Source organism: Micropterus salmoides, unplaced genomic scaffold, assembly GCF_014851395.1.
Source record: "Micropterus salmoides isolate LMB-PRFRI ecotype aquatic unplaced genomic scaffold, ASM1485139v1 Ms_hic_scaffold_15, whole genome shotgun sequence".
Lineage (NCBI taxonomy): Eukaryota > Metazoa > Chordata > Actinopteri > Centrarchiformes > Centrarchidae > Micropterus > Micropterus salmoides.
Genome location: NW_024040596.1, coordinates 21,603,817 through 21,626,220, shown reverse-complemented (window position 1 = coordinate 21,626,220; position 22,404 = coordinate 21,603,817). Strand labels below are relative to the sequence as shown.

At 39.0% G+C, this 22,404-nt stretch overlaps 2 protein-coding genes across 2 annotated transcripts in view; both read left to right on the top strand.

Annotated features, from left to right (window-relative positions):
• The first annotated feature begins 1,685 nt into the window (after positions 1-1,685).
• Positions 1,686-9,295, top strand: neurod1 (neuronal differentiation 1). The gene is made up of 4 exons (XM_038721029.1): positions 1,686-1,820; positions 3,622-3,896; positions 6,429-6,658; positions 8,138-9,295. Exons 2-4 carry the CDS (start codon positions 3,634-3,636, stop codon positions 8,695-8,697), a joined length of 1,053 nt encoding a protein of 350 aa, XP_038576957.1. The 5' UTR covers positions 1,686-1,820; positions 3,622-3,633; the 3' UTR covers positions 8,698-9,295.
• A 6,005-nt stretch (positions 9,296-15,300) lies between these two features.
• cerkl (ceramide kinase-like) overlaps positions 15,301-22,404 on the top strand; it is a 39,615-nt gene continuing 32,511 nt past the window's right edge. Inside the window, exons 1-2 of the mRNA XM_038719733.1 lie at positions 15,301-15,611; positions 17,582-17,691. Of these exons, the coding sequence (XP_038575661.1) occupies positions 15,448-15,611; positions 17,582-17,691 (274 nt within the window). The 5' untranslated portion in view covers positions 15,301-15,447. The remainder of the gene's footprint in view (positions 15,612-17,581; positions 17,692-22,404) is intronic.

The window sequence follows — 22,404 nt, the reverse complement described above, 5'->3', positions numbered from 1 at the left end:
ATGAATAAACACAGCCATCTGCAAAAACCTACGTTACAGTGTCTCGAAAAGTAGAAACAAAGAGTCTACAGCCATGCTAGCAGCTCTGTGAGGCGGTACAGATCAGTGCTTTTAGCTCTATGCTAATGTCAGCATGCTAACAATGACAAAGTGAACATGCTGATGTTTAGCAGGTATAATGTTTACCATTTTAGTCTAGTGTTTTAGCATGCTAACATTTACTAATTAATAATAAACACAAAGTACAACTGAGGCTGATGGGAATGTCATTTGCTTTGCAGGTATTTGTTAAAATTTTGACCTGATTATCGGATGAAACATCAGAGGATTGCCAATTAGGATTCATCCTTTGGGAAACATAGATTCAAAATTGCCTGAAAATCCATACTTATTAAAGTATTTCAGTCTGAAGTATTTCAGTCTGAACCACCAACGTGGTGGAACAGACCGACATAGGCCTAGAGCCGAGCCCACATCGCTATCGTGGCTAAAACCTATGGAAACCTTAAATCATCAGACAGTGTTTCCTGCACTGCTGCCCTCTGTGGTTGGTTGGGGTCAGGGATCCGGTCTGGTTCTGGTGCAGGTGGCTATTTAGCTGTAGTAAAGGAGGCTGCATTTTCAGAACCTGCTTTCTGGACCCAGTTTTAGGGCCCTCGTGTTTTGCGATAGCGCCATCAAGTGAATTGTTGGGAGTCATGCACAGCAACAGAAACGGTCGACATGCATACAATCACTGACTTAGGTTTAGGCACACACCCCTGTGCTGGTTATGGTAAGGGTCTTCGGAGGAGCTGTCAAAACCTTATAACATAGTGAGCTAGCTAGCTTCTCACACTTTGGCTAGCTAACTAGGGTCACGGTTAGGAGTTTAGGTTCAGGTGAGAGGAAACACATCGACAGTGGCACTGACTGTGACATCACAGGCTTTAACCTCCCAAGTGCTAGTTCATGTTGGGAACTGTTGAGTCTCTGTTAATAATATAGATAATAATAAGAACATAACACGGTCTAGACCTGCTCTATAATAAAAGTGCAATGAGATAACTTAGCTATGAAGTGGCGCTATATAATATATTCCTCATTATCTTCTTCATGATCTTCAACATCATCTTCTTCTTCTTCATCATCATCTTTATCATCTTCAACATTATCATCTACAACATCATTACCATCATCTTCTTCATGATCATCTTCAGCATCATCATCACCCTCAATATCTTCATCTTCACCATCATCACCTTCATCTAGGATCATGATCTTGTGCATCTTCAACATCACCATCATCATCTTCAACATCGTTCTCATCTTAATCATCATCTTCTTACTCTTCTACAACAAAAAAGATAAACCTTTACATACACGTGCAGTACTCTCAAATATAGCCTATTTTTATCACATACAACAAATAAACACCTTCCATGTGTGTGCGCGCATGCGTGCATGTATGTGGCGACAGATGGTCAACTTTCCTCACAAATAGAGAGAGAGAGAGAGAGAGAGAGGTGATGGAAGAGGGAGAGGAGAGACGGAGAGAGTCTTTTGCTGATATAAATGGAAGATTTGTCACGTGATCCCCGGGGCCGTTTTAATGACGTACACACCATATGGCGCGTGCCGGGAGGGCGGGGCCTTGATATGCTAATTGTCCCCAAACCCTCGTGTGTGTGTGTGTGTGTGTGTGCCGACTATAAAAGCAGCATCAATCCACACACACACCTCAGAAAGCTCATACCAGATCCCGCAAAGTCACGCACGGACACGCAACATAGATCGCGCGGGATGAGTGCGGTCTGACGAACTGCGACTTGTTACAACAGGTAGGTTTTTTGCAGCTTTATAGCCAATAGGCACACTGATTGAAAAATTCCTCCTCGGATTGTGTCCCGTGTAATTTAATCTTCAGGATGATGAATCTGATTTCTTATTAGCCTAAAAATTTATACCCAATTAATAAAATATAAATGCAAATTTAACGGAGAATCATCAACAGAGATTCAAAAGGATAGGCTAATGATTTGTGTCATAGGATCAAAACAAATCCGCATGCCTAAAATATAGCCTAAACCAAGATTATTATTATTTTATTCTCATTACTTTTTATTTATTTTTAAATGTTAATGTAGGCCTATTTGTTAGTTTTTATAGCCTATTATTAACCTATTGCCCGTGTGGCATCAGCCTTTTCACAGCAACATCCAAAACATCCTTCTTTCTTCCCTGGAATTTAAAAATCTACTTCGTTTGTTTGTGCTCCTCCCGTTTGTCCGTTCACCTCCACCTGTCTGCTGCTCTGCTAGGCCAAATTAACGGGACCAGTCAGTAGGAAAAGGGAATTAAAGAAAAACGGATTTTATTCGTCAGTATTTGGTCGATTATCATATTATTATTATTATTATTATTATTATTATTATTATTATTATTATTATTATTATTATTAATATTATTAGCCCACTCAAAAGCTTCTACTTCCAGCTGACTACTTTTGAGCAATTATCGTTGTTTTAGTATGTAGGCATATTGTAAGACGTCATTAAATCTTTTACTTCAGTTTGTAATATTTTCTCTGCTGCGGTAGAAATCATTTGTAGGTTATTTTGTTTTCATACAACCTAATAAAAAGGACATGATTTTTCTACCGGATTTTGACACATTTTAAACAGATAAAAACTTTAAAACAGTTTATCAGTAACTAGGCTACACTGAATAAATAGCTGATTCCCTTTCTCTTTTCCGTTTTATTTGACAGTTTAATGTTCTTACAATAGGCTAAAATTAAAAAACTAAATGTCGGAGCCTATGTTCTAGGGTAGCCTACGGATTGTAAAGCCATCCGCGTTAAATTTGTGATTTTGTTGTTTAAAAGTTGCAGCTTTACATTAACAAAATTTCCCGTAGGCCTATAGGCGATTTTTTTTTTCTATCCGTCAATGTAGCCTTTTTCACTTTTCCTGCACAGAATACCCTTGAATTGATTTAATCATGCAGCTATGAATCACATAGCTGCATAAATTAAGATGTAAACTACATTTCCTATATTTTTTTGGGATTCCGATGTGAATCAGAAATGAGAGCTGGCTGATGGATGTTTAATATAGGCTAAATTTCACTTGAACTCTTCGCTTGACTCTTTCTGTCTTTCTTTCATTTATTTTGAGTTCAGACAAGTAAAGAATCACAGCATGCCCATTAAATGTTTTTTTTTTTATTGTTTTGCATTTTATATTAATTCAAAGAAAATCACCGTTAGCGCCTGCATTCATTAGGCTATCTATCCTGCAGATTCTGTTCAACACAAATAACCAAATAGGCTACTGTCTGAGTTTGATCTTGGGAATAGCCTACATCTTCTAATCATCAAAAACGCGTGGCCTATGTTGAAATCATGCAAAACAAACTTTAATCCCAAAAGCAAAATGTTTGGATATTTTTTGTTGTTGTTTGTCAAAACGTTTTTATAATATACAACATAACATAACATAACGTGAGACACATTTGTTGCTTTTCCCATTAATTCGCTTTCTTCTACAGGTCTTTACAGAGGATCCCTGTGATAATGAGCTCTCTCTCTCTGCAGGAGTGTTTTATTGCTTTCTAATGAACATATTTGATTGCAAACAGAGAATCAGCATCATGACCAGGTCTGTGCGGGAGGAGCAGGCGTCAGAGGAGTCTGAGGAGCAGCAGGAGCTTGACAGCCCCGCGGGTGGAGAAACAGAGAGGGGAGGAGAAGGAGGAGGAGAGGAAGAGGAGGAGAACAGCCTTCACCGTCTGGAGGAGGATGAGGAGGACGAGGACGATGAGGAAGACGAGGACGAGGACGAGGACAACGGCGAGAGCAAACCCAAGAGGCGAGGGCCCAAGAAGAAGAAGATGACGAAGGCTCGCTTGCAGAGGTGAAGGAGGTTTAAAAAATAAACATTATCAGCACATGAGATCAGCTAAAATAAATAGTCAAAAATAGTATTTTTTTTACTTTTATCCTGGGGGTGGCACCATAGACTGTATATAGGGTGGCACTAGAGGACAGGTCGTGTCCTCACAAAAGGACGATATGGTCACGCGCGCTTGGCGTCAGTTTGTAACGCTCTGAGAAGCCTAAACGTCAACGTACTGGGGTGAAGCCTACGGCTCATTTATGAACGCTAAGGAGGCTTAATAACAGAGATGTCCAACAAAGGAGATGGTCGGGCTTCACCGGACTTTCCTCCAGGAGACTGGTTGTTAAACAAAAAAGTCAACATTGATTCTTTTAAGTTAAGTTACCTGACCTAACCTACCTAGTTAGCCTACTTATATGATTAACTTAGGCCAACTAAGTTAATGTAGCCTAGTTATTTTTAACCTAAACCATGATCACCATAACCAAATTGCGACATTTCACAACATTAATTAGCCTACTAGTTTTAATTAGAAAGTCTAACCAGACCATGCATAGACCAGCTATTTAGGCTATTGCTAACTTGACTGGGGAGCCCTAGAAGTCCAAAAACTAGCAAAAGAGGTAGGTTCAGGCCCGGAATAAGAATTCAGAGGCCCTGGGGAACTATGTCTTGTAGGGCCCCCACCCCAGTCCACCAACACACACACACACACACACACACACATTTATTTGTTGGAAACACCTCTAGCTTATACAGGATTTACACTTATAGGTTACAGCCTATGATCACAACCCGAAGGACAGTATGAACTCCCTGAGTAGGCCTATCTTAGGCGTTAACAAGCGACGCCAAGGGGTCTTGACCAAGCCAGAGCGTTAAATAAGATAATTTAATAATAATAATAATCTCATTTAAATATTCTGGACGAGTCGTCTATATGTGACGAGCTGGGAGTGAGAATGTGTTGGTCATGTGGTCATTAAAATCTACAGGGTTCACCCTCTGAGGAGCAGGATTGTGAAATGTAATGGAAATCTGAACCATATGTGTTCAGATATAATTAAAAAGTCAGCATCATGTGATGAAAATATAAAATCAGAATCATCAACCGTTAGAAGATTTTAAAAAACCTTTACAGATCTGTGCGGAACGGTCTTCTTTTTTCTAACATCTGACCAACTCTTCATTACCCAGACGCCTCAGCGGTTCTTGTCCAATCAGACAGTCCGAGTCTAAAAATTTTAATTTATCTTGTTTAGTTCAGTCTGGGCCTTGTTTCCCAAAGCATCTTAACGCTGAGATGATCATGAAATATGTTTTCTATGTTTTTGAAAATCACTGTAACTGAAGGATCAAATGATTGTAGATAAGGAGTGCCTAAGAAGTTTATATAATTAGAATATAATTAAACTAACACACACACAAATGAATTCAACAAATGTCAATCGTTGTCCTCCTCTCTTTAATCTCACCTAAAATCTAAATCTCTTCTGGCTGAAATGTAATTTTCCCGATAATATTTTCAGGTTGCATATCTTCTCTTTTCTTTTTATTTATTTATATTATTTGTCTCACGTTATATACAGAAATGATCCACAATAGATGCACATTCATAAAACTCACTCATTAAGCTTCATATTCATATTGAACAATACCAAGTATAAAGCATTTTTGTTGTTTTGTTGCAGTTTGTGATTTATGTATTTTTAATATTAAACATGGCTTATAGACAGTCAAATAGGCAAAGTTACTTTAAACTGGATCTTCAGCACCACAGACAGGCGATGTTAAGAAGCTCTTAGCGATGTGAACGTACTCCCGCTCTCAAGTGCTGCTTTGGAAAACATGCACTCATTAAAAAGCACTTGTATAAACTCTCTTAGAAAAGTTGTTAGCAGGAAACAGGGCCAGAACAAAGCACTGTGGGAACCCACAGGGTCAATTTCCACTGGGCCCCCCACATTTACTGTTTGATCAAATCATTAAAATCTCTCTCTCTTGTTCTCTGACTGTCCGGCCGCCATAATCCAGATGGGAGATGAGAAATAGATAAGCACTCGCCATAAACTATTACCATGCACTCACAGCCATAAACTTTACCAGCAGCAGTGAGTGCTTTGTGGACTTTACTGCTCTATACACTCCGACTGGCGGAGCTTGTCAGGTACATATACAGTCTTAATTGTAATAATCTCCCGAACAGACACTAAACTTTAACATCAATTTCATTCAGTGCCTTAATGTGTAAATTTGTTGTTAGCTAGAATATTGTTTGACAGAATATTGTCTTGCTATTTTCTTCTTTTCTGTGTTTCTGTGTGTGTGACATTAAGAGAATTGTACATTGAGCTGTGGTTGCTGCCGAAATGCTTCTGCGCGCATGTCACCGTGCTGCTGGTGTTGAAAACATGCTGCTAACTACGTAAAATTGCAGACATTTCTTGAACTGCAAATGACAACATGTACCCTCACTGGTGCTGATGCTGATTATGTTACAGATATTGATAACAGATCTAACAATGAATCTGCTTTGTGTTTCTGCAGGTTTAAAGTCCGTCGTATGAAAGCTAACGCCCGGGAGAGGAACCGTATGCATGGGCTGAACGACGCCCTGGAGAGTCTGCGGAAAGTCGTCCCTTGTTACTCCAAAACCCAGAAACTGTCCAAGATCGAGACGCTCCGCCTTGCCAAGAACTACATCTGGGCCCTGAGTGAGGTCCTGCGCTCCGGGAAGGCACCCGACCTCATGAGCTTCGTTCAGGCACTCTGCAAAGGTCAGTGTCCCCTTACAGTAACACACTGGACTGGGTTGATCACGACCCAGAGTTAGTCTGGAGTATGATCTCTGGTCATTTAAAATTAATATGAAGGGGAAAATTATGAACATGTGACCTCAACCAGGGAGGGATTTTTATATTGAAATGTCAGTGAAATCCAACAATAGTTTAATGAATTTTCTTATAGCGCCACCTAGTGCCAAAGTTGGAGAAAATTACAAAATAGTTGTGGAGGGAAAATTGTTATTAACAAAACTAACACCAGTCTACAGTCATGCTAGCAGCTCTGTTAGACACAGCTATGCTTTAAACTACAATGCAAATATCAGCTTGCTAACGTGCACACAATGACAATGCTAACATGCTGGTGTTTAGCAGGTATAATAATTACCATGTTCACCATCTTAGTTTAGCATGATAGCATCTTCACATACGCTAATTAGCACTAAATTCAAGATACAACTGAGGCTGATAGAAATGTCATTAGTTTTGTAGATATTAAATCATAAACCAAAGTATTGGACAAATAAAAATGTTTACCTGACGGTGGCGCTAGATGAAAAACTCAGAGGAACACCAAAGTTACCATTAATCCTGACAGGAACATAAATGTCTGAACTACATTTTAAGGCATTCCACCCAGTACTTATTGAGGTAATTCACTAAAAGCCAAAATGGGGATCAGCAAAGTCTGTACAGTTTATTCATACCATTTATCCTTTGCTCAGGGTTAGGATTTCGTAATTGTTTAATGTAGAAAACAGTTGACACTGCCTGCAAAGCTCATCTGTTTTTTACCAGGTAAGACACCAAACATTAATATAAAATCCCAATTTGTAGGATAGTCAGAGATTTTTGTACAGTATAAACATGTTTTTTTCCCCCTTTATGTTGTCTTTGTCAGAAAGGAGCTTTGAGCATGTTGAGTGCTCTCGTGCTTTTTTTTAATTTATGGGATGTTGATTTGGAACCAAAACAACCAAAATGTGACATTTTGTCAATTCATCTTGCGTTGGATTAGTGTGATAAGTGTTAAGTCAGGAGTTTATTTTGCTTGGTCCATATTAAATGTGGACTGTGTGTTGCTCTAAACTATGTTTAAGGCAATCAGAATTAAGTGTTTTTCCTGACTGTATCATAAATACGATGACGGAATTTACTAATAAATTAATAACACAGAAGTAATTGACATGTATTAAGTGTTATCATTATAACATCCATTGACAGATATCAATATTATATATTATAATATTATTTACAGGTATTAAAATATATTAATAATGATTTCCCAGGGTTTGACATTTTGTAACAAGTATTCATATTTATTAACACATACACACAGGTAGTGATAATTGACTAGCACAAACAGGAACAACTGGGTATCGACATTATATTTATTAACTTGCTACCAGGTATTGACAGGTATCAAATGTATTTATCAGTATTAAGTAATTATTGTCTGTTCTCTGTTCTCAGGTCTGTCTCAGCCAACCACCAACCTGGTGGCCGGCTGCCTGCAGCTAAACCCTCGGACTTTCCTGCCGGAGCAAACACCAGACCTGCCGGCTCACCTTCCCCCCACCGGCACTGTCGCCTATCCTGGACACTTCTCCTACCAGAGCCCTGGGCTGACGGCCGGCCTTCCTAGCCCGCCCTACGGTACCATGGAGCCCTCCCACATTTTCCACCAGGTCAAAGGTCAGGCCTACAGCCCACTGGAGCCCTTCTTTGATGGCGTCCTGGTGTCAGATGGCCCAGCATTTGACCCGCCCCTCAGCCCGCCACTCAGCATCAACGGGAACTTCTCATCCTTCAAGCACGAGGGCGTTGCACCCGCTGACTACGACAAGAGTTTCTCCTTCAGTGTTCACTACGGGGGCGGAGGAGCTGGGGGACACGCTGCCATGTATGGCGGCGGGGGGTCCAACCCACGGTGTGGTGAGCTGCAGGTGGACGGGCTGATGGGCTTTGATGGACACTCGCACCACGAGCGGCTGATGAACGCCCAGCTGAACGCCATCTTCCACGACTCCTGAGGAAGAGGAGGACGAAGGACTGAGAGACTGATGAAGACAGAGAGACGATTTGGAAAACCGTTATGTGGAGAGACAGACAGTTCTGTGTATGTCTAACATTTCATGGCTGTCTTTCTTTATATCTTTCCTTCTTTCTTTTCGTCTTTCTGTCTGTGTCAGACTCTACGACTCAGTTTGGTCCTTAGGATGGTGATGTCCATGATGATGTCACGTTGATGATGTAACCTTCTTTGTAGCACTTCATCCTGCAGGAGACGCTCTCTGAATGTCTCGTTATTATCCATATTATCACTTAAAAAATAATCAGTAATCAATAAGCAATAATCTGGAGGAAACTATGCAATTTTGTTCAAACCTGAGCGACACTCAGCTGATAATTCCAAATGTTAAAAGAATAAAGATTTCTCTATTTTTGGGTCAGTGTGTAAGCGGTGTTGAGCCGGCGTTGGGCCGAAGTGTTCATGTTGTTCATGTGGTTTTTACTTTTTGCTTTTTATAACGTTCCTGTAGCGTTCTGTTAACATTTCATGTGACTCTTGTTCATATTTTATAAGATAGACGTTTATAAAGGCCTTTCATTAAAAGGAATTCAATGTGATTCACCTGAGAGACTCTGTTCATCAGCAACAACACAACAGAACAACATAACACCTCCGTTTAGTCCAGTTCATTGTGGCTGTATCCAGTTTCTTCCAGGTTAGCTTTGTCCCCTTCAGTCCAGTTTGGTCAACTCTGTTTATAGTGTTTAAAAACACACTCATACAAAACACACAGAAAAAGTGAAGCACTCAGATGATAGATACTAAACAATTTTTGTGTCACATAAAAACTTTTTATCTCTAGTTTTGGTCATGCAACTCTTTCAGAGCAGTATAATGGTGCTGAAGACACATGATTTAAGCCAGATTTTAACTGAATTAATCATCAGTGACTGACCAGAACTGGGCCGAATTGCTGTCAGATCAGCTGTCATTTGGTGTTCAGTTTAAGGGGGTTCACAACACCTGATTAATTGCACTTAATAATCTACCTGTTGGACGAGCAGATGAATTTCTGGTATAGCGATAAAAAGATTAATCGATTAGTCCTTTGACAGAAAGTTAATCTGATTTACACTTTACCATAAGTCTTCCTATATCATTTATAAGCAATATATTAACATTGAACACATTGTAATGTAGTTGTATGTAGCAATATTGAAGACATTACCTTGGTTTCTGGGAAATTGTGCTGGGTATTTTTTTTGCTATTTTTTAGACTGAACAATTAATTGAGAAAATAATAAGCATATTAAATGATAATGAAAATAATTGTTAGTTGCAGCACTATTCTAAAATTTTGGTTAGCTGAGTTGTTGCACAATCAAACTTCTCACATGGCTGCGGTGAGTTTATTAGAGAAGTATTTAACTTTAGATGAAGCACCAACCAGCTCACAAACCTGCAGACACCCTTAAATAAATTTCACACCATCAGCTAAAACAAGGTTGAAGGTTGATGTCTTAGAAATACAAGGTTTCCATGTGACAACAGAGTTATTTTAAGTGGATTTTAGGCTCCAAGTATGATAAGTGCATGAGGAGAAAACATATCTCCTTACAGAGAAAACCCTGTTAAGATGTTAACAACATTATCGCACTGTCTGAAGGACAAAACCGGGATTTACTGTGTGTGTGTGTGTGTGTGTGTGCGTCAAGGGCACAGATGTTCGTTCTGCAGGCAAGATTTTAATTTATGAAAATGATCTCGTTTATGCATGAGAGCCCCCACCATACACACTGTAGTCCTGCTGTTTGTGTGTGTGTGTGTGTGTGTGTAAGTCAACAGGGACAATATGGTGTCCATATCCCACCATTTAGCCTCCCTTTCAAAGTCGAATAAAAATGAGAGAAAGTCAGACTGCAGTATAAAGACTTGTCCTGTTTGAACAGAGCAGAAACAGAATACGTTTATTATTTAGTTAAAATGCTGTGTTAAAATTAATGACAAAACACAGTACATAAATATAGAGTCTTGTTCAGAGGGAAATTACCTTTTTTATTCTTGACTGGGGAACACTGATAATATAAAGTCATGTGGACCTTTCTCATTACATTCAGCAGTATTGGAAGGATTAATAGTATTAGCAGTAGTCTTCGTGATAGAGGTTTTGTGTTTCAGTCTGTTGGCTGATCATAACACTGATTAATGCAGCTTTAACTCAGCCATCTGTCATCAACACACACTGTGTGTGTGTGTTTGTGTGTGTGTGTTTCAGTTGTGGCTCATAATATGGTGTTTATACCACAGCCAGGGAACATCCTGCTCTCTGATTGGCAGGCAGGTATTTGTTAAAATCATATCAGAGGACACCTTCAACAATAATTGGTCAAGGAATAATAAACTGTAGGTAATCGTAGCAACATTACTGATCCTTCAGGCTCCATAGGCAGTTAACTGACGGGTGAAACTAACCTAACCATGTTTTAAACTGCCTACAAACACACTTTAAAACACGTAGGAGGATTTAAACACAGCCTCTGTTTGTTCCTTTATTAGTGGACAATACATAAGAGACAATAATGGACTCACCTATCAGCATTTATGCTAAGCTAAGCTAATCGCCTTGCCTCTAGCTCCATATTTAGCCCCATTTGGGGAGACAGACCTGGATGCGTACTGTTGAAAAGCTTAGCTAAGCTGCTGCTCTTTATTGGAGTCGTAGAAGTTACTGGATATTGCTTTCCATGATGCCGCCCCATTTATTCCTAAAAACGTTGCTCACTAGGCACAAAATTGCTTGTTGTGTGGCCTAGTGCACATGTGCATCTCTCACTAGCCCATCCATGTGTAATTTAATCATATTTCTACACTTTCCAAATGTCATTTGCTTCACATATCAGTGAGAAGAGCACAGAGTCCTATACTTTTTGCCCTAGTACACCTCCACCAAACATCCCAAAATATGATGCATTACTTTAAAAGAGTTGCAGGGCCTTAAGGAAACCAATAGCAGTGTTAAAATTTGTCACATGATTCTCTGGCGCCCATTAGGAATCCTTTTACTGCTGCTTTTGACACATGGCTCAGCTTCATACTCTCTGCACTAAACTGCCCTCAAAACATATTTTTATGCCATTTATTGACCCAGAAAAAATATATTCACAATAATAGGTAAGTAAAGTTTCATTGTTAATTGTTTAATAAAATTTATTTGATAATAATATAATAGTTAAATGCAGGGGTGGCGATGGCGCAATGGATAAGACTATGCCTTTGGTGTGAGACACCCGGGTTCAATCCTCCACTGTGACCCATCCACCAATGTGTCCCTGAGCAAGACAAATAAACTCCTAGTTGCTCCAGAGACGTGTGACCTCTGTATAGCAATTATAAGTCGCTTTGGATAAAAGCGTCCGCTAAATGCCATGCCATAATATTTTTATATTAATTAATTAATTAATTATATATATATAACAGTGTAATAAAAAATGTATTACATTACACTGGATATTTCAACCTTCCGCTTTGTTATCCTGCCTGCAGAGCACATGCTTATAGGGTTAAACATATTGTGCTTCCATTTGTCAAATTCAAAGTATTGAGCCAAAGAGGGTTGCTTCATACATTTCCTGCACTGTGGAAACAGGCCTTTGTCATTCCCTTACTTAAATCAGGTGATCCCACAGATATGAACAACTATAGGCCTATTTCAAATCTTTCAGTTCTAGCAAAAGTGTTTGAGTCATTGGTGTCTATCCAGTTCAAACAGTTACTTCAAACAAACAATATTCTTAACAATTTTCAATCTGGCTTCAGGGCAGGAAACAGTACAATCACAACAACTTTAAAAGTAATAGATCATGTTGAAACAGCACTTGAAAGTAAACATGCTTGTTTAGCATTGTTTATTGACCTGACCAAGGCGTTGGACACCGTTGATCACTGTCACCTCATCAATATCATACAAAAACTTGGCTTTAGTACAAACATGGTTAGTTGGATAAACAGCTACTTAACAAAATGCATTCAGTTTGTTCCGTTTGGCCCTGTTTTGTATGATGCGGTCACACTGAACAAGGGGGTCCCACAAGGGTCTATTTTAGGGCCCTTGTTCTTTTTAATCTATAGTAATCAAATCTGTGATCAACTTAAATTCTCCTCGTACCATATGTATGCAGATGATACAATTCTATATTCGTCAGCGCCCTCTCTAGATGCAGTACACTCAAATCTTCAGACTGATTTTATCACTTTACAAAATGCTCTTCGTAATTTAAAATTAGTCCTAAATGCTAGCAAAACCAAAGTTATGTTGTTTTCTCATAATTCTGCTGTACCCATTCCTCCTATTAAAACTCTGGATGGTGATACCATAGAAGTCGTAGACACATACAAATATCTTGGTATTTGGCTGGATAAAGACCTTAATTTTAAACATCACATTACATATTTGATAAAAAAGCTCAAATTTGCTCTAGGTTTTTTGTATAGATTGAAAACATGCTTTTCTATTTCTTCCCGTAAGCGGTTTGTAACAAGTTTGTTTTTATCACAGCTGGACTATGGAGACACCATCTATAGATTTGCTTGTCCCACTACCTTAGCTAAACTGGACCCCATTTACCATGCTGCTTTGAGGTATATAACAGGTTCACCCTATAGGACTCACCATTGTACTTTATATACTCTGGCTGGATTTACTTCATTCAATATTCGAAGGATGAAGCATTGGTATATTTTCATATACAAAGCCATTTTAGGAAAATTGCCATCATATATCTACTGTAAATTTATTGCCCTCCAGAACACACACAGTCTCAGGGCCAGTAGCTGGCTGCGGTTTAATGTGCCCTTTGTGCGTACAGAGTCAGAAAAAATGAGTCTGTCCTATTTTGGCCCATGGTCTTGGAATGATCTGCAGCTCAAGTTGAAGTTGGAGTCTCTTATTCCTGTATCCAGTTTTAAACAAAAACTGTCAGAGGTTTCAAACACATCTTGCACCTGTGACATTTAGTCAAATTATGATATGTTTAAATTTCATTGTGCTTTTATGTCTCTTTATCTGATACTTTGTTTTAAATAATTCAATAATACTGTTACTTTTATGAATAATGCTGCTGAACAATTAATGCCTTGTTTACACCTTGCACTGTGTGCTGTTTCACATCTTGGCCAGGACATCCTTGTAAAAGAGATTAAAAATCTCAATGGATTTCTTTCCTGGTAAAATAAAGGTTAATTAAAAAAAGCTGCAAGGTAACACATATCTGAAATGGCACCAGAAAACTGAAGAGACATTTAAATCTAACACAAATGATGAATTGATGGAAGGTAACTCTGTCTTGATTTTCAGCATGTTTTTGATGTTTAGATTGAAAGATTTTTAATGTAAACTTTGTTGAAATATGTGTACTCTCTTTTTTGCATTCATTCCTATAGGTGGTTCCACAATGGTACAATGTTGCCTGAGGGTAACTTTCAGACAAATAAACATATGTAAAGAGTTCATATTTTATATTTAAAAATGTAAAATTATTGTATTTTATACTGGTATTTTAAGAAATTGTATTCAAACTTTAAGTAATAACTCTCTTTTTCCATTCTTTACCTTTATGGTACAGTGTTGCTTTATGGCAATGTAACCCCAAAGTTTCCCTCCAAAATTAATTTTTTTGGAAATTTCTTTAAATAATGTTTACTTAGTCTATTTAATGACCCGAAAACACTGACAGATATTTTGCATTTTTAAATAAGAAAATAAAACTTTAAGAACTCAATTGTACTGACCTGACAGGAGGGAGAACAATGTAGGCCCATTATATGCAGCATGTTTAGTAGGCCTACGAAAAATATGCAAAATAAATCCAACTACACTCAGATAAATGTAGTAGAGTGGAGGTTTTCAAAGTGTGAGGCAGGCAGTTTCAGGGGAGGCTCAGAGAATGGAAGTGTAAAAGTATTAGCCTACATATCTAAAGGAGATCATTAAGTATAGCCTACGTGTTGAAACAGTTTAGAAATACAATGGTTTTTGTGTTTTATCAGAGTCAGACAATAATAAATGCCATAGGACAGACCTTTTTTATGCATTTGGTGAGGTCTGAAGTTATGTCAAACAGCAATATTATTGTATCTTGGCTCAGTTGTTGAGTGTCTAGGATCAAATAACATAAATATGATCCAATAGCTATCCAGGTTTTTGAGAAACTGAGCAAGTAAACTAAGGTGGGTGAGGGGGCGCCTTTTCCCAAGCTTTGTCTGAGGGGAGGTCCACAATCTCAGACTTGGAAAATCCCTGAAGTAGAGTGAAAAGTTGCCTATAATATTTCCAGTAGTAGCCTAGTGGAGTGAAAGTACCTATAAAGTAGCCTAACATAAATGGAAACATTCAAGTAAAGTACAAGTAGCCTACCTCAAAAGTATAGTAGGCCCAATCTGAGAAAATCTATGCTGGTTACTCCCCACAACTGGAAACACCGGGATTAATCAATCATAAAAGTCTTAATCAATCATACCTTTATTGAGTGTGCGCACTCCTGCTTGGAAGAATGACACACACGTGAGCGCGCACGACCGTTGACACCGTTGGATCTGTCGCGTGCCCGATTAAAGCTGCTGCCTGTCTCCATAGCGACGACACCCCGGAAATACACCATAGCCTGGTGATCAGCTTACGGTATGTTCATCTGCCGCTTTGTTTATTAGTCAAGAAAAAACTCATAACCGCAGAGTTTGTTTGTTTGTTTGTTTATCATTTCAGCCAGTAAAAATGTCGGATCCCGAGGATGCGCTGGAGTTAGAGCAGACAGACAGCACGAAGGACAAGAAGAAGAAGAAGAAGAAGAAGAAGAAGGAAGCAAAACGAAGCGGGAAGAAGAAGAAGGAGAAGGAAGAACAAGAGCAACAGGTGGTGGAGGAAGAAGAGGAGCAGAGGTGAGTGTTGGTGCTGAGGTTCCTTTAGTTTTAGATTCCACACAGAACCAGAGCTATATGAATGGTTTATCAGACGAAATAATAGAGTTGAGTTTGCACCGCGACAGACATCCTTAAGTCCGTTAACAAAACTCTTTAAAAATAAAAGCCCAGCAGTCAAAACTTTACTTTACAAAGTAAAAGTTAAAGAAAGGATTTATTAGACTTTATTAGAAATATGGATGCTCAACAGGTACCTCTATGAAAATACCCAAAATGCATTTCACTTTTCAGGTCAGCTGAAGAGCATCATGCTCCCCAGTTTCAGACTAATTCTCTGCAACTCTTCAAAAGTCAGGTTTTCACCCAAATGTAGTGCAAATTTTAATTTTCACAACAGTCAGCAAGAGAAAATGTTAATTATTCTGTGCCTTTCCATTCACCTGTTTTTATTTGCACAGGCAATTTGTGCATAAAAGTAGCTGGATTGACACGCTGAAAATCTGTAAGCAATGAATAGACTGTAAGGGACTTTTCACGGTATTTATTGGGGGACATGACCCTTCTAATATTGGAGAAAATAAAAAGTAAAGGCTGACCTTTTCCAACCTTACTTTAATTAGTGAAGAGTCACTCTTAAAGCAGCGGTCAGTATAAATTTGAGATATTCAGTTGCCCTGTGAAACCTCATTCTGCATAGGGCTCACTTTCCATGGCAAGAGTCTCACCAAGATCCCTCTTGCTTCGAATCATCATCTGAAAGAATCCCCTCCAATGCTTTGCGGCCTGGGGCAGAGCGCCCCAGGCTTCAGAGGCAGCTGCAACGATGTGTAACAGCGGGATGAGAGGCTAGTAGGCTACATTCATCATCATCGCATGTACTACATCACCTGTTTCTCCATGACATTCATACATCGAATGACATGCCGTCTCTGCACAATAGAAGTTGGTACAGACTAAAGGGTGTCAAGTGACACACAAAAAGCCATTGTAATAAAACATGAAATAACACTAAGAATTCTGTGATGAAGAGGGGATCGTCCAGCTGTACTGTGGCAGTTAGTGGGGCAAAAGGTTTAATGAGGTTTAGGTAGGAGTGGGAGATACCAAAACAAATAATAATCCCCTGTGCTTAAAAATTATTTGACGCGCCTCCCCCGTTTTGCAACCCTCCCATAAATACTGAACAGATCCTAAGCTTCCTCAAATTAATACATGAAACAAACATAAAAGCCATTTTCAACATTATTCTCCACCATTAGAGGTTTGGAGAGTTTTACCTGACAGCCGTTGGGCTAAATTTGTTTTAAATGTGGTCGGATGTTTCCAAGATCAACTTTGGTGAACTCTTTGGTGAGCCTCAGCCGTACTTTTGATGTTTGACGTAGAATGTGTTTCCTGCAGGGTATTATAATGGAGGTGACTTGCCTTGCTTGAAATAAAGAGCACCGCCAGTAATACAAAGTTGTAACAAAAAGTTGTTACATTTTTAAAATATAAATATTTTTCTATAATATAGCTCAGATTCACACAGCTAGGCTATATACTATTGACATTCCCATCAGCCTCAGTTGTACTTTGTGTTTTGCGCTAAATAGCAAATGCTAGTATACTACCATGCTAAAATAAGATGGTTAACATAGTAAGCATTACACCTGCTAAACATCAGCATGCTGATGTTAGCATTTAATTGAGTACAGCCTTACAGAGCTGCTAGCATGACTGTAGACTTTTAATCTTGTTCCAAAATTAATGAGGTTTACAAAACTTTATCAGCATCAGATGGATATATATAGATTAGAGTTAGTTCTAATCTTAATCAGGTGTTTAGTTTGTTTGCTTATGACTTACCTATGACAAACAATATGTATCATCAGTATGATTTATTTATCAGTCACTTTATTGATAAATGTATATAAATGACTAGGTATTTCTTCCATATCAGTTTAAGACCTTTGATAAGGCTGAAATAAACTCTGCTTGTGTGTCAGTGAGTGTGTTGTGCTACGTGGGATCTTCAAACTGGGGAAGAAGAGTCACGATGTCTTGCTCACCCGAACCAGACTGACCTGGACCCCCATCACCCCTGAGACCCCCTCAGGTCAGTTACCACCACGGCAGGTTATCATGGTGATCAGTTGTCCTGCTAACAGACAGGCAGATTGTGTGTATGTTGAGGCAGCTGGTGCTGTAATGGAGAAGTTCTGTCATGTTTAGTCCACCTGAAACATAACGTCTGGACACACACACACATGCACACACACACACACACACACACACACACTATATTACTGCAGATATGAGGTTGTTTCTGCTACATACATTGGTTTTCTGGTTGTTTAAAACTCAGCTGGTTGACGTCAAATCATCGATTCAGTTGTCATCGTTAGCATTAGCATGATGCTGTTAGCCATCCATCCATCGTCAACCGCTTATCCTGCGTACAGAGTCGCGGGGGGCTGGAGCCAGTGCCAGCTGACATCGGGCGAAAGGCGGGGTACACCCTGGACGGGTCGCCAATCCATCGCAGGGCCACACATAGACAAACAACCAGTCACACTCACACTCACACCTCACGACAATTTAGAGTCACCAATCAACCTGACACGGGGAGAACATGCAGACTCCACACAGAAAGGCCGGGGGCAACCGGGGTTCGCGACCTTCTTGCTGTAAGGCCACAGCGCTATCCACCAGATCACCATGCCGCCCGATGCTGTTAGCATGTAGTTCAAAACACTGCTGTGTAAGTACAGCCTCACAGAGTCTTATAGAGAGCCTAAGTCCCTCCCCTTCCGGTGGACCACCATGGGACCTTATTTCGGAAAAAATATGTACTGTAGTCAATGACAAGAGACAACTTTTTTTTATTTATTTATTTTTATTTTGGAAGTGGAAGCGAGGGACTTAGGCTCTCTATTGGCATGGGTTAATGTCTTTTGAAGTAACAAAAGTTGGGCTATTTGTTTTGTAGTTAAAAAAAACAGACAGAAAATGGGGAAATTGAGTCATCTTCCACATGATCAGAGTTGGCTGGAGTTTTTTAAAGTGATGCAGTGCATGGCCGTGCAGAGACCTTTGGAATGGCAGGTGCTCAAAGTATAAAAAGGGCACATGGAACAAGGATTAAAATAGGGCTGTTCTCAAAATATCGATACATAAATATATTGTTATATATTCCTTGCTCATATGCGTATACAGATGCTTCTGTTTCGATACAATTTTGAAAAAGAAACACAGGGAATACCCAGCTCTAGCTTTAAAACACTGTGGGCTGACATAACTTACAGGGAACAGTTGCTGTTGAGGGGTTGCTGGGAATGTATTTGCTGTTGTTGCTGCTGCTGCTGCTGCTGTTGTTGCTGCTGATACTACTGGAGATGATCTGAGACTAGAGATATTAAAACAAACATAGGATATATATTACGTGATTAAACTGTTGTGTGACCATGACAAGATGTAAAGACTGTTGAATGTTTGGGACTGGCTCACAGTGACTCACCTGCTGCAGCCGCTGTCAAGGCTGACTGCTACAGAAAAAATAAGAGGGAGATGCTCACAGAATCTGCTGCACACCAAGAGCTGCAGGTAGAGGAAATAAGATACCAGATTCAAAAAAAGTATGGGAAATAATCTTAGAAGGAAACATTAATGGGGGAAAGGATGAGGGAGGGCATGGCAGAGGTACGGGTGAGACAGACAAATCTATAGACAGAGGTGTGTGTGTGTGTGTGTGTGTGTGTGTGTGTGTGTGTGTGTGACTCTGTCTGAGTGTTGCTTACTTGTGTGTCTGCAGTATGCAATATTGTGATAATGATTTTATATATTGCATTGTGAATCTGAGATATCTTTGGATTTTTATTGACTTTATGTCTAATCATAAATTTAAATAAATAAACTAGCATTAATCTTCCACACTAACATTTCATGTAAATCTATTCCAACACTGTTCTGAATTTATTAATAATTTTAAAAAGGGCTGATAAGTAGGCTATAAGTGGAGGATTAAGTATCAGTAAGCCTGTTTTACCAATGTTGTTGTAATTATTTTAAGGCACAAGGCTTTTATTAAGTTACTGTAATAATCCTCATTCAAGTGAAAGGTTTTTAGTCAAATTACATAAAAAAGATCAGACCTCTCGACCCCCGTGAAAATTTTCTCCTTCAAACAGCAAGAATGAAGTGAACAGAGCACCTTTGTTTATCTGTGTACAGAAGTAACGTTAGCTGTCAGCATAGTGTTAGCCGGCAGCTAAGGTTACTACTGTGCATGCTCTCTTTGCGTCTTTCTTGTAAAATCCATCCAACAACCCACAACAAGCACACTGCGTCAAACCCCTCTTACCGGTGGAATTGAAGGTGTCCTGTTGGCAGTGCTGCTGAATGTGAGGGCTCATCATGGATGAGGTCATCAGGTGAAAGGTCATCATGTGGGTCATTTTATTTACTGCAAAATTATTCATTAATTTTACTAATAGTTTGATTGGGCAGGCCTTCACAAAAGGGCCTTTACAAATTTAAAAATAAATAAATTAAGGACATTTTGCATTGAAAAAACTTTGGGCATCAAAGGGCAAAAGGGCAGGTGCTCAAGCACCCAGCGCACCCCCCTCTGCACGTGTCTGGTGCAGTATGCAGTGTCGGCCAGCTCCTTTGCTAATGCTGGAGTTTGGTGCTTCTCTCTGCTAACATTAGTGTCTGGGTGATGGTGTACAAAGTATTCACAAAAATACTTAAATGTTGTCTTGCTGAGCTAGTTATGAAGTTGTTAAATCCAAAATGTGCCAAAAGTGTTTGACATCTTTAAAGATGAACTCACTTCGTATTACTATACAATATATGTAACCCACAACATTAACTTGTAAAGAAACGAAGATGCAGTTATTGTGTTATCAACATTATTTTCACAAATGATCACTACTCAACTGATTTTTGCTTTGTTGGTCGGGAAACTGATTTATCAACGTGGATTCAAGCGTTCAACTATATAACAAATAATGTATATTTTATTAAATAAATAATCACGTTCGCTTTTACATAATTATAAGCCCATGTCATTGAAAACTGGACTGTGTGTTACCAAATTAGTCTCCACTGTGACTCTGTTTTGGAACAAGAAATATTGTGTCACCACTCAGACAGCTGTTCTGGTATTTAATTTATAAACGCATAATAAAACACATTCTGACCAGTCATAGCTATCATAACAGAAACATGAGCAGCTGATCCCAGAGATATGGCAGAACTGATCTAACTAGCGCTGCTATGTAATTAGTGTATTTGCTAAAATATAGAATGAATCAGAAATGCAGCAATTTGCTTCAATATCCTTTATTTTTTCTATATCATTGCACATAGTAATTTACAGTTTTTTACAATTGCCAACAAGCATTTTTCAGTACTGAGTTTACTTTTGCAGTTTCATGCAGCTTGCACAACAGTTAATTTCACACCCAAAATACACCAAAACTACCAACACTTACAGTAGATCTTTGAAGTAGTAAATCATTTTGTGTTTGTGTGTGTGTATATATATAAATATATATATTTTGTAAGTGTGTACATTGTCTTATTTTACAGTAAATAAATGTCACTGCACACATTGGCACCCCTTTGGCCTGGGACACCCACAGCATGTTTTTGCCAAGTCCACATAGATAAAAACATGGTGTGTGTGATGGCTTTCCAGCTCCATGACTTTCTAAAGGAAATCTCCTCTGTGGGGGTTAGTCGTTCTAAAGAAGAAATACAAGAATTACACACAAGCAATAGATTTAAATTTTGGTAATATGCAGTTATGCCTTTTCAGAATACATATTTTACCTGTTGGTTCACTGAAAGATTCTGACAATTGATGCCACCGTTGAACGGGTCACATTTGGCTACTCTCTGAGACCTGTCTCCTTCAATGATGGCCCATGGTTGATTACTTGGTTACCACAGTAACCCTAATATCATCAGAGACTACAGCTCTTGCTCATCTCTGCTGTTGTCTTACACCACCACAAATGCAGAATCCTGTCCCTCTCCATACACTCTTTCTCCTCCGTCTCTTGCAGGCTCCATTTTGAAGTAGAGGTGTAACAAAACATTCCAAAGATGTCTCCTTTTATAGGTGGTAATGAGATCACTAGGTGAAAAGACCGGGATAGGGCTCTAACTGAGATGGAAATGACGTGTCATTGGTATCATTTACATAATTCATCCATCCATCCTTCCATCTTCATCCACTTATCCGGGATCGGGTCACGGGGTACATAATTTCAATCAATACTATTTCACTACTTGTCTCCATAACTATCTTTTTTAGGATTTTGAATGTATTTCAATGGGGTATGTAATTGCTGTCCATTTGAATGTATGTATGGTTTTGATCTTAAATTTAACAGTTTTAAAAAGACTATATAAGTATTTGCAAGATTGGCTGTGAGTACACATGGTTTTTCTGGTGGTTGACTTTGAATGAGAAAAGAATCTTGGAATTTTGAAAGCTGTGGTCATTGAATGTCTTTTGTGTTAAATCAATGCATTTTGTATTACAGCAAGGCAAGAGTCAGTCTCAGTTTGGTCCACGTAGACTTCTGTTGTGCTCACTGCGAGAAGAGTTTTGAAAAAGTAAACACTTTCAGTACTGAAAAATGCTTGTTAGCAATTGTAAGCAAAAATTGTTTGTATGCTAACACTGGGGCATGGGACACAATGACCACAACCTGTAATTCATGTACCTACCCCCTGAACCAATTCTGCTGAAATACAAGCACATTTCCTGCTTTACACTAAGCCACACTTTTTTGAAAACACCACTCACAGTTTT

Bases quoted from the DNA above. Each gene is read 5' to 3' on its own strand.
- neurod1 (XM_038721029.1), top strand. From the start codon at position 3,634: ATGACCAGGTCTGTGCGGGAGGAGCAGGCGTCAGAGGAGTCTGAGGAG. The intron at 3,897-6,428 runs GTGAAGGAGGTT...GTGTTTCTGCAG, and splicing joins ACGAAGGCTCGCTTGCAGAG to GTTTAAAGTCCGTCGTATGA. The intron at 6,659-8,137 runs GTCAGTGTCCCC...CTCTGTTCTCAG, and splicing joins CGTTCAGGCACTCTGCAAAG to GTCTGTCTCAGCCAACCACC.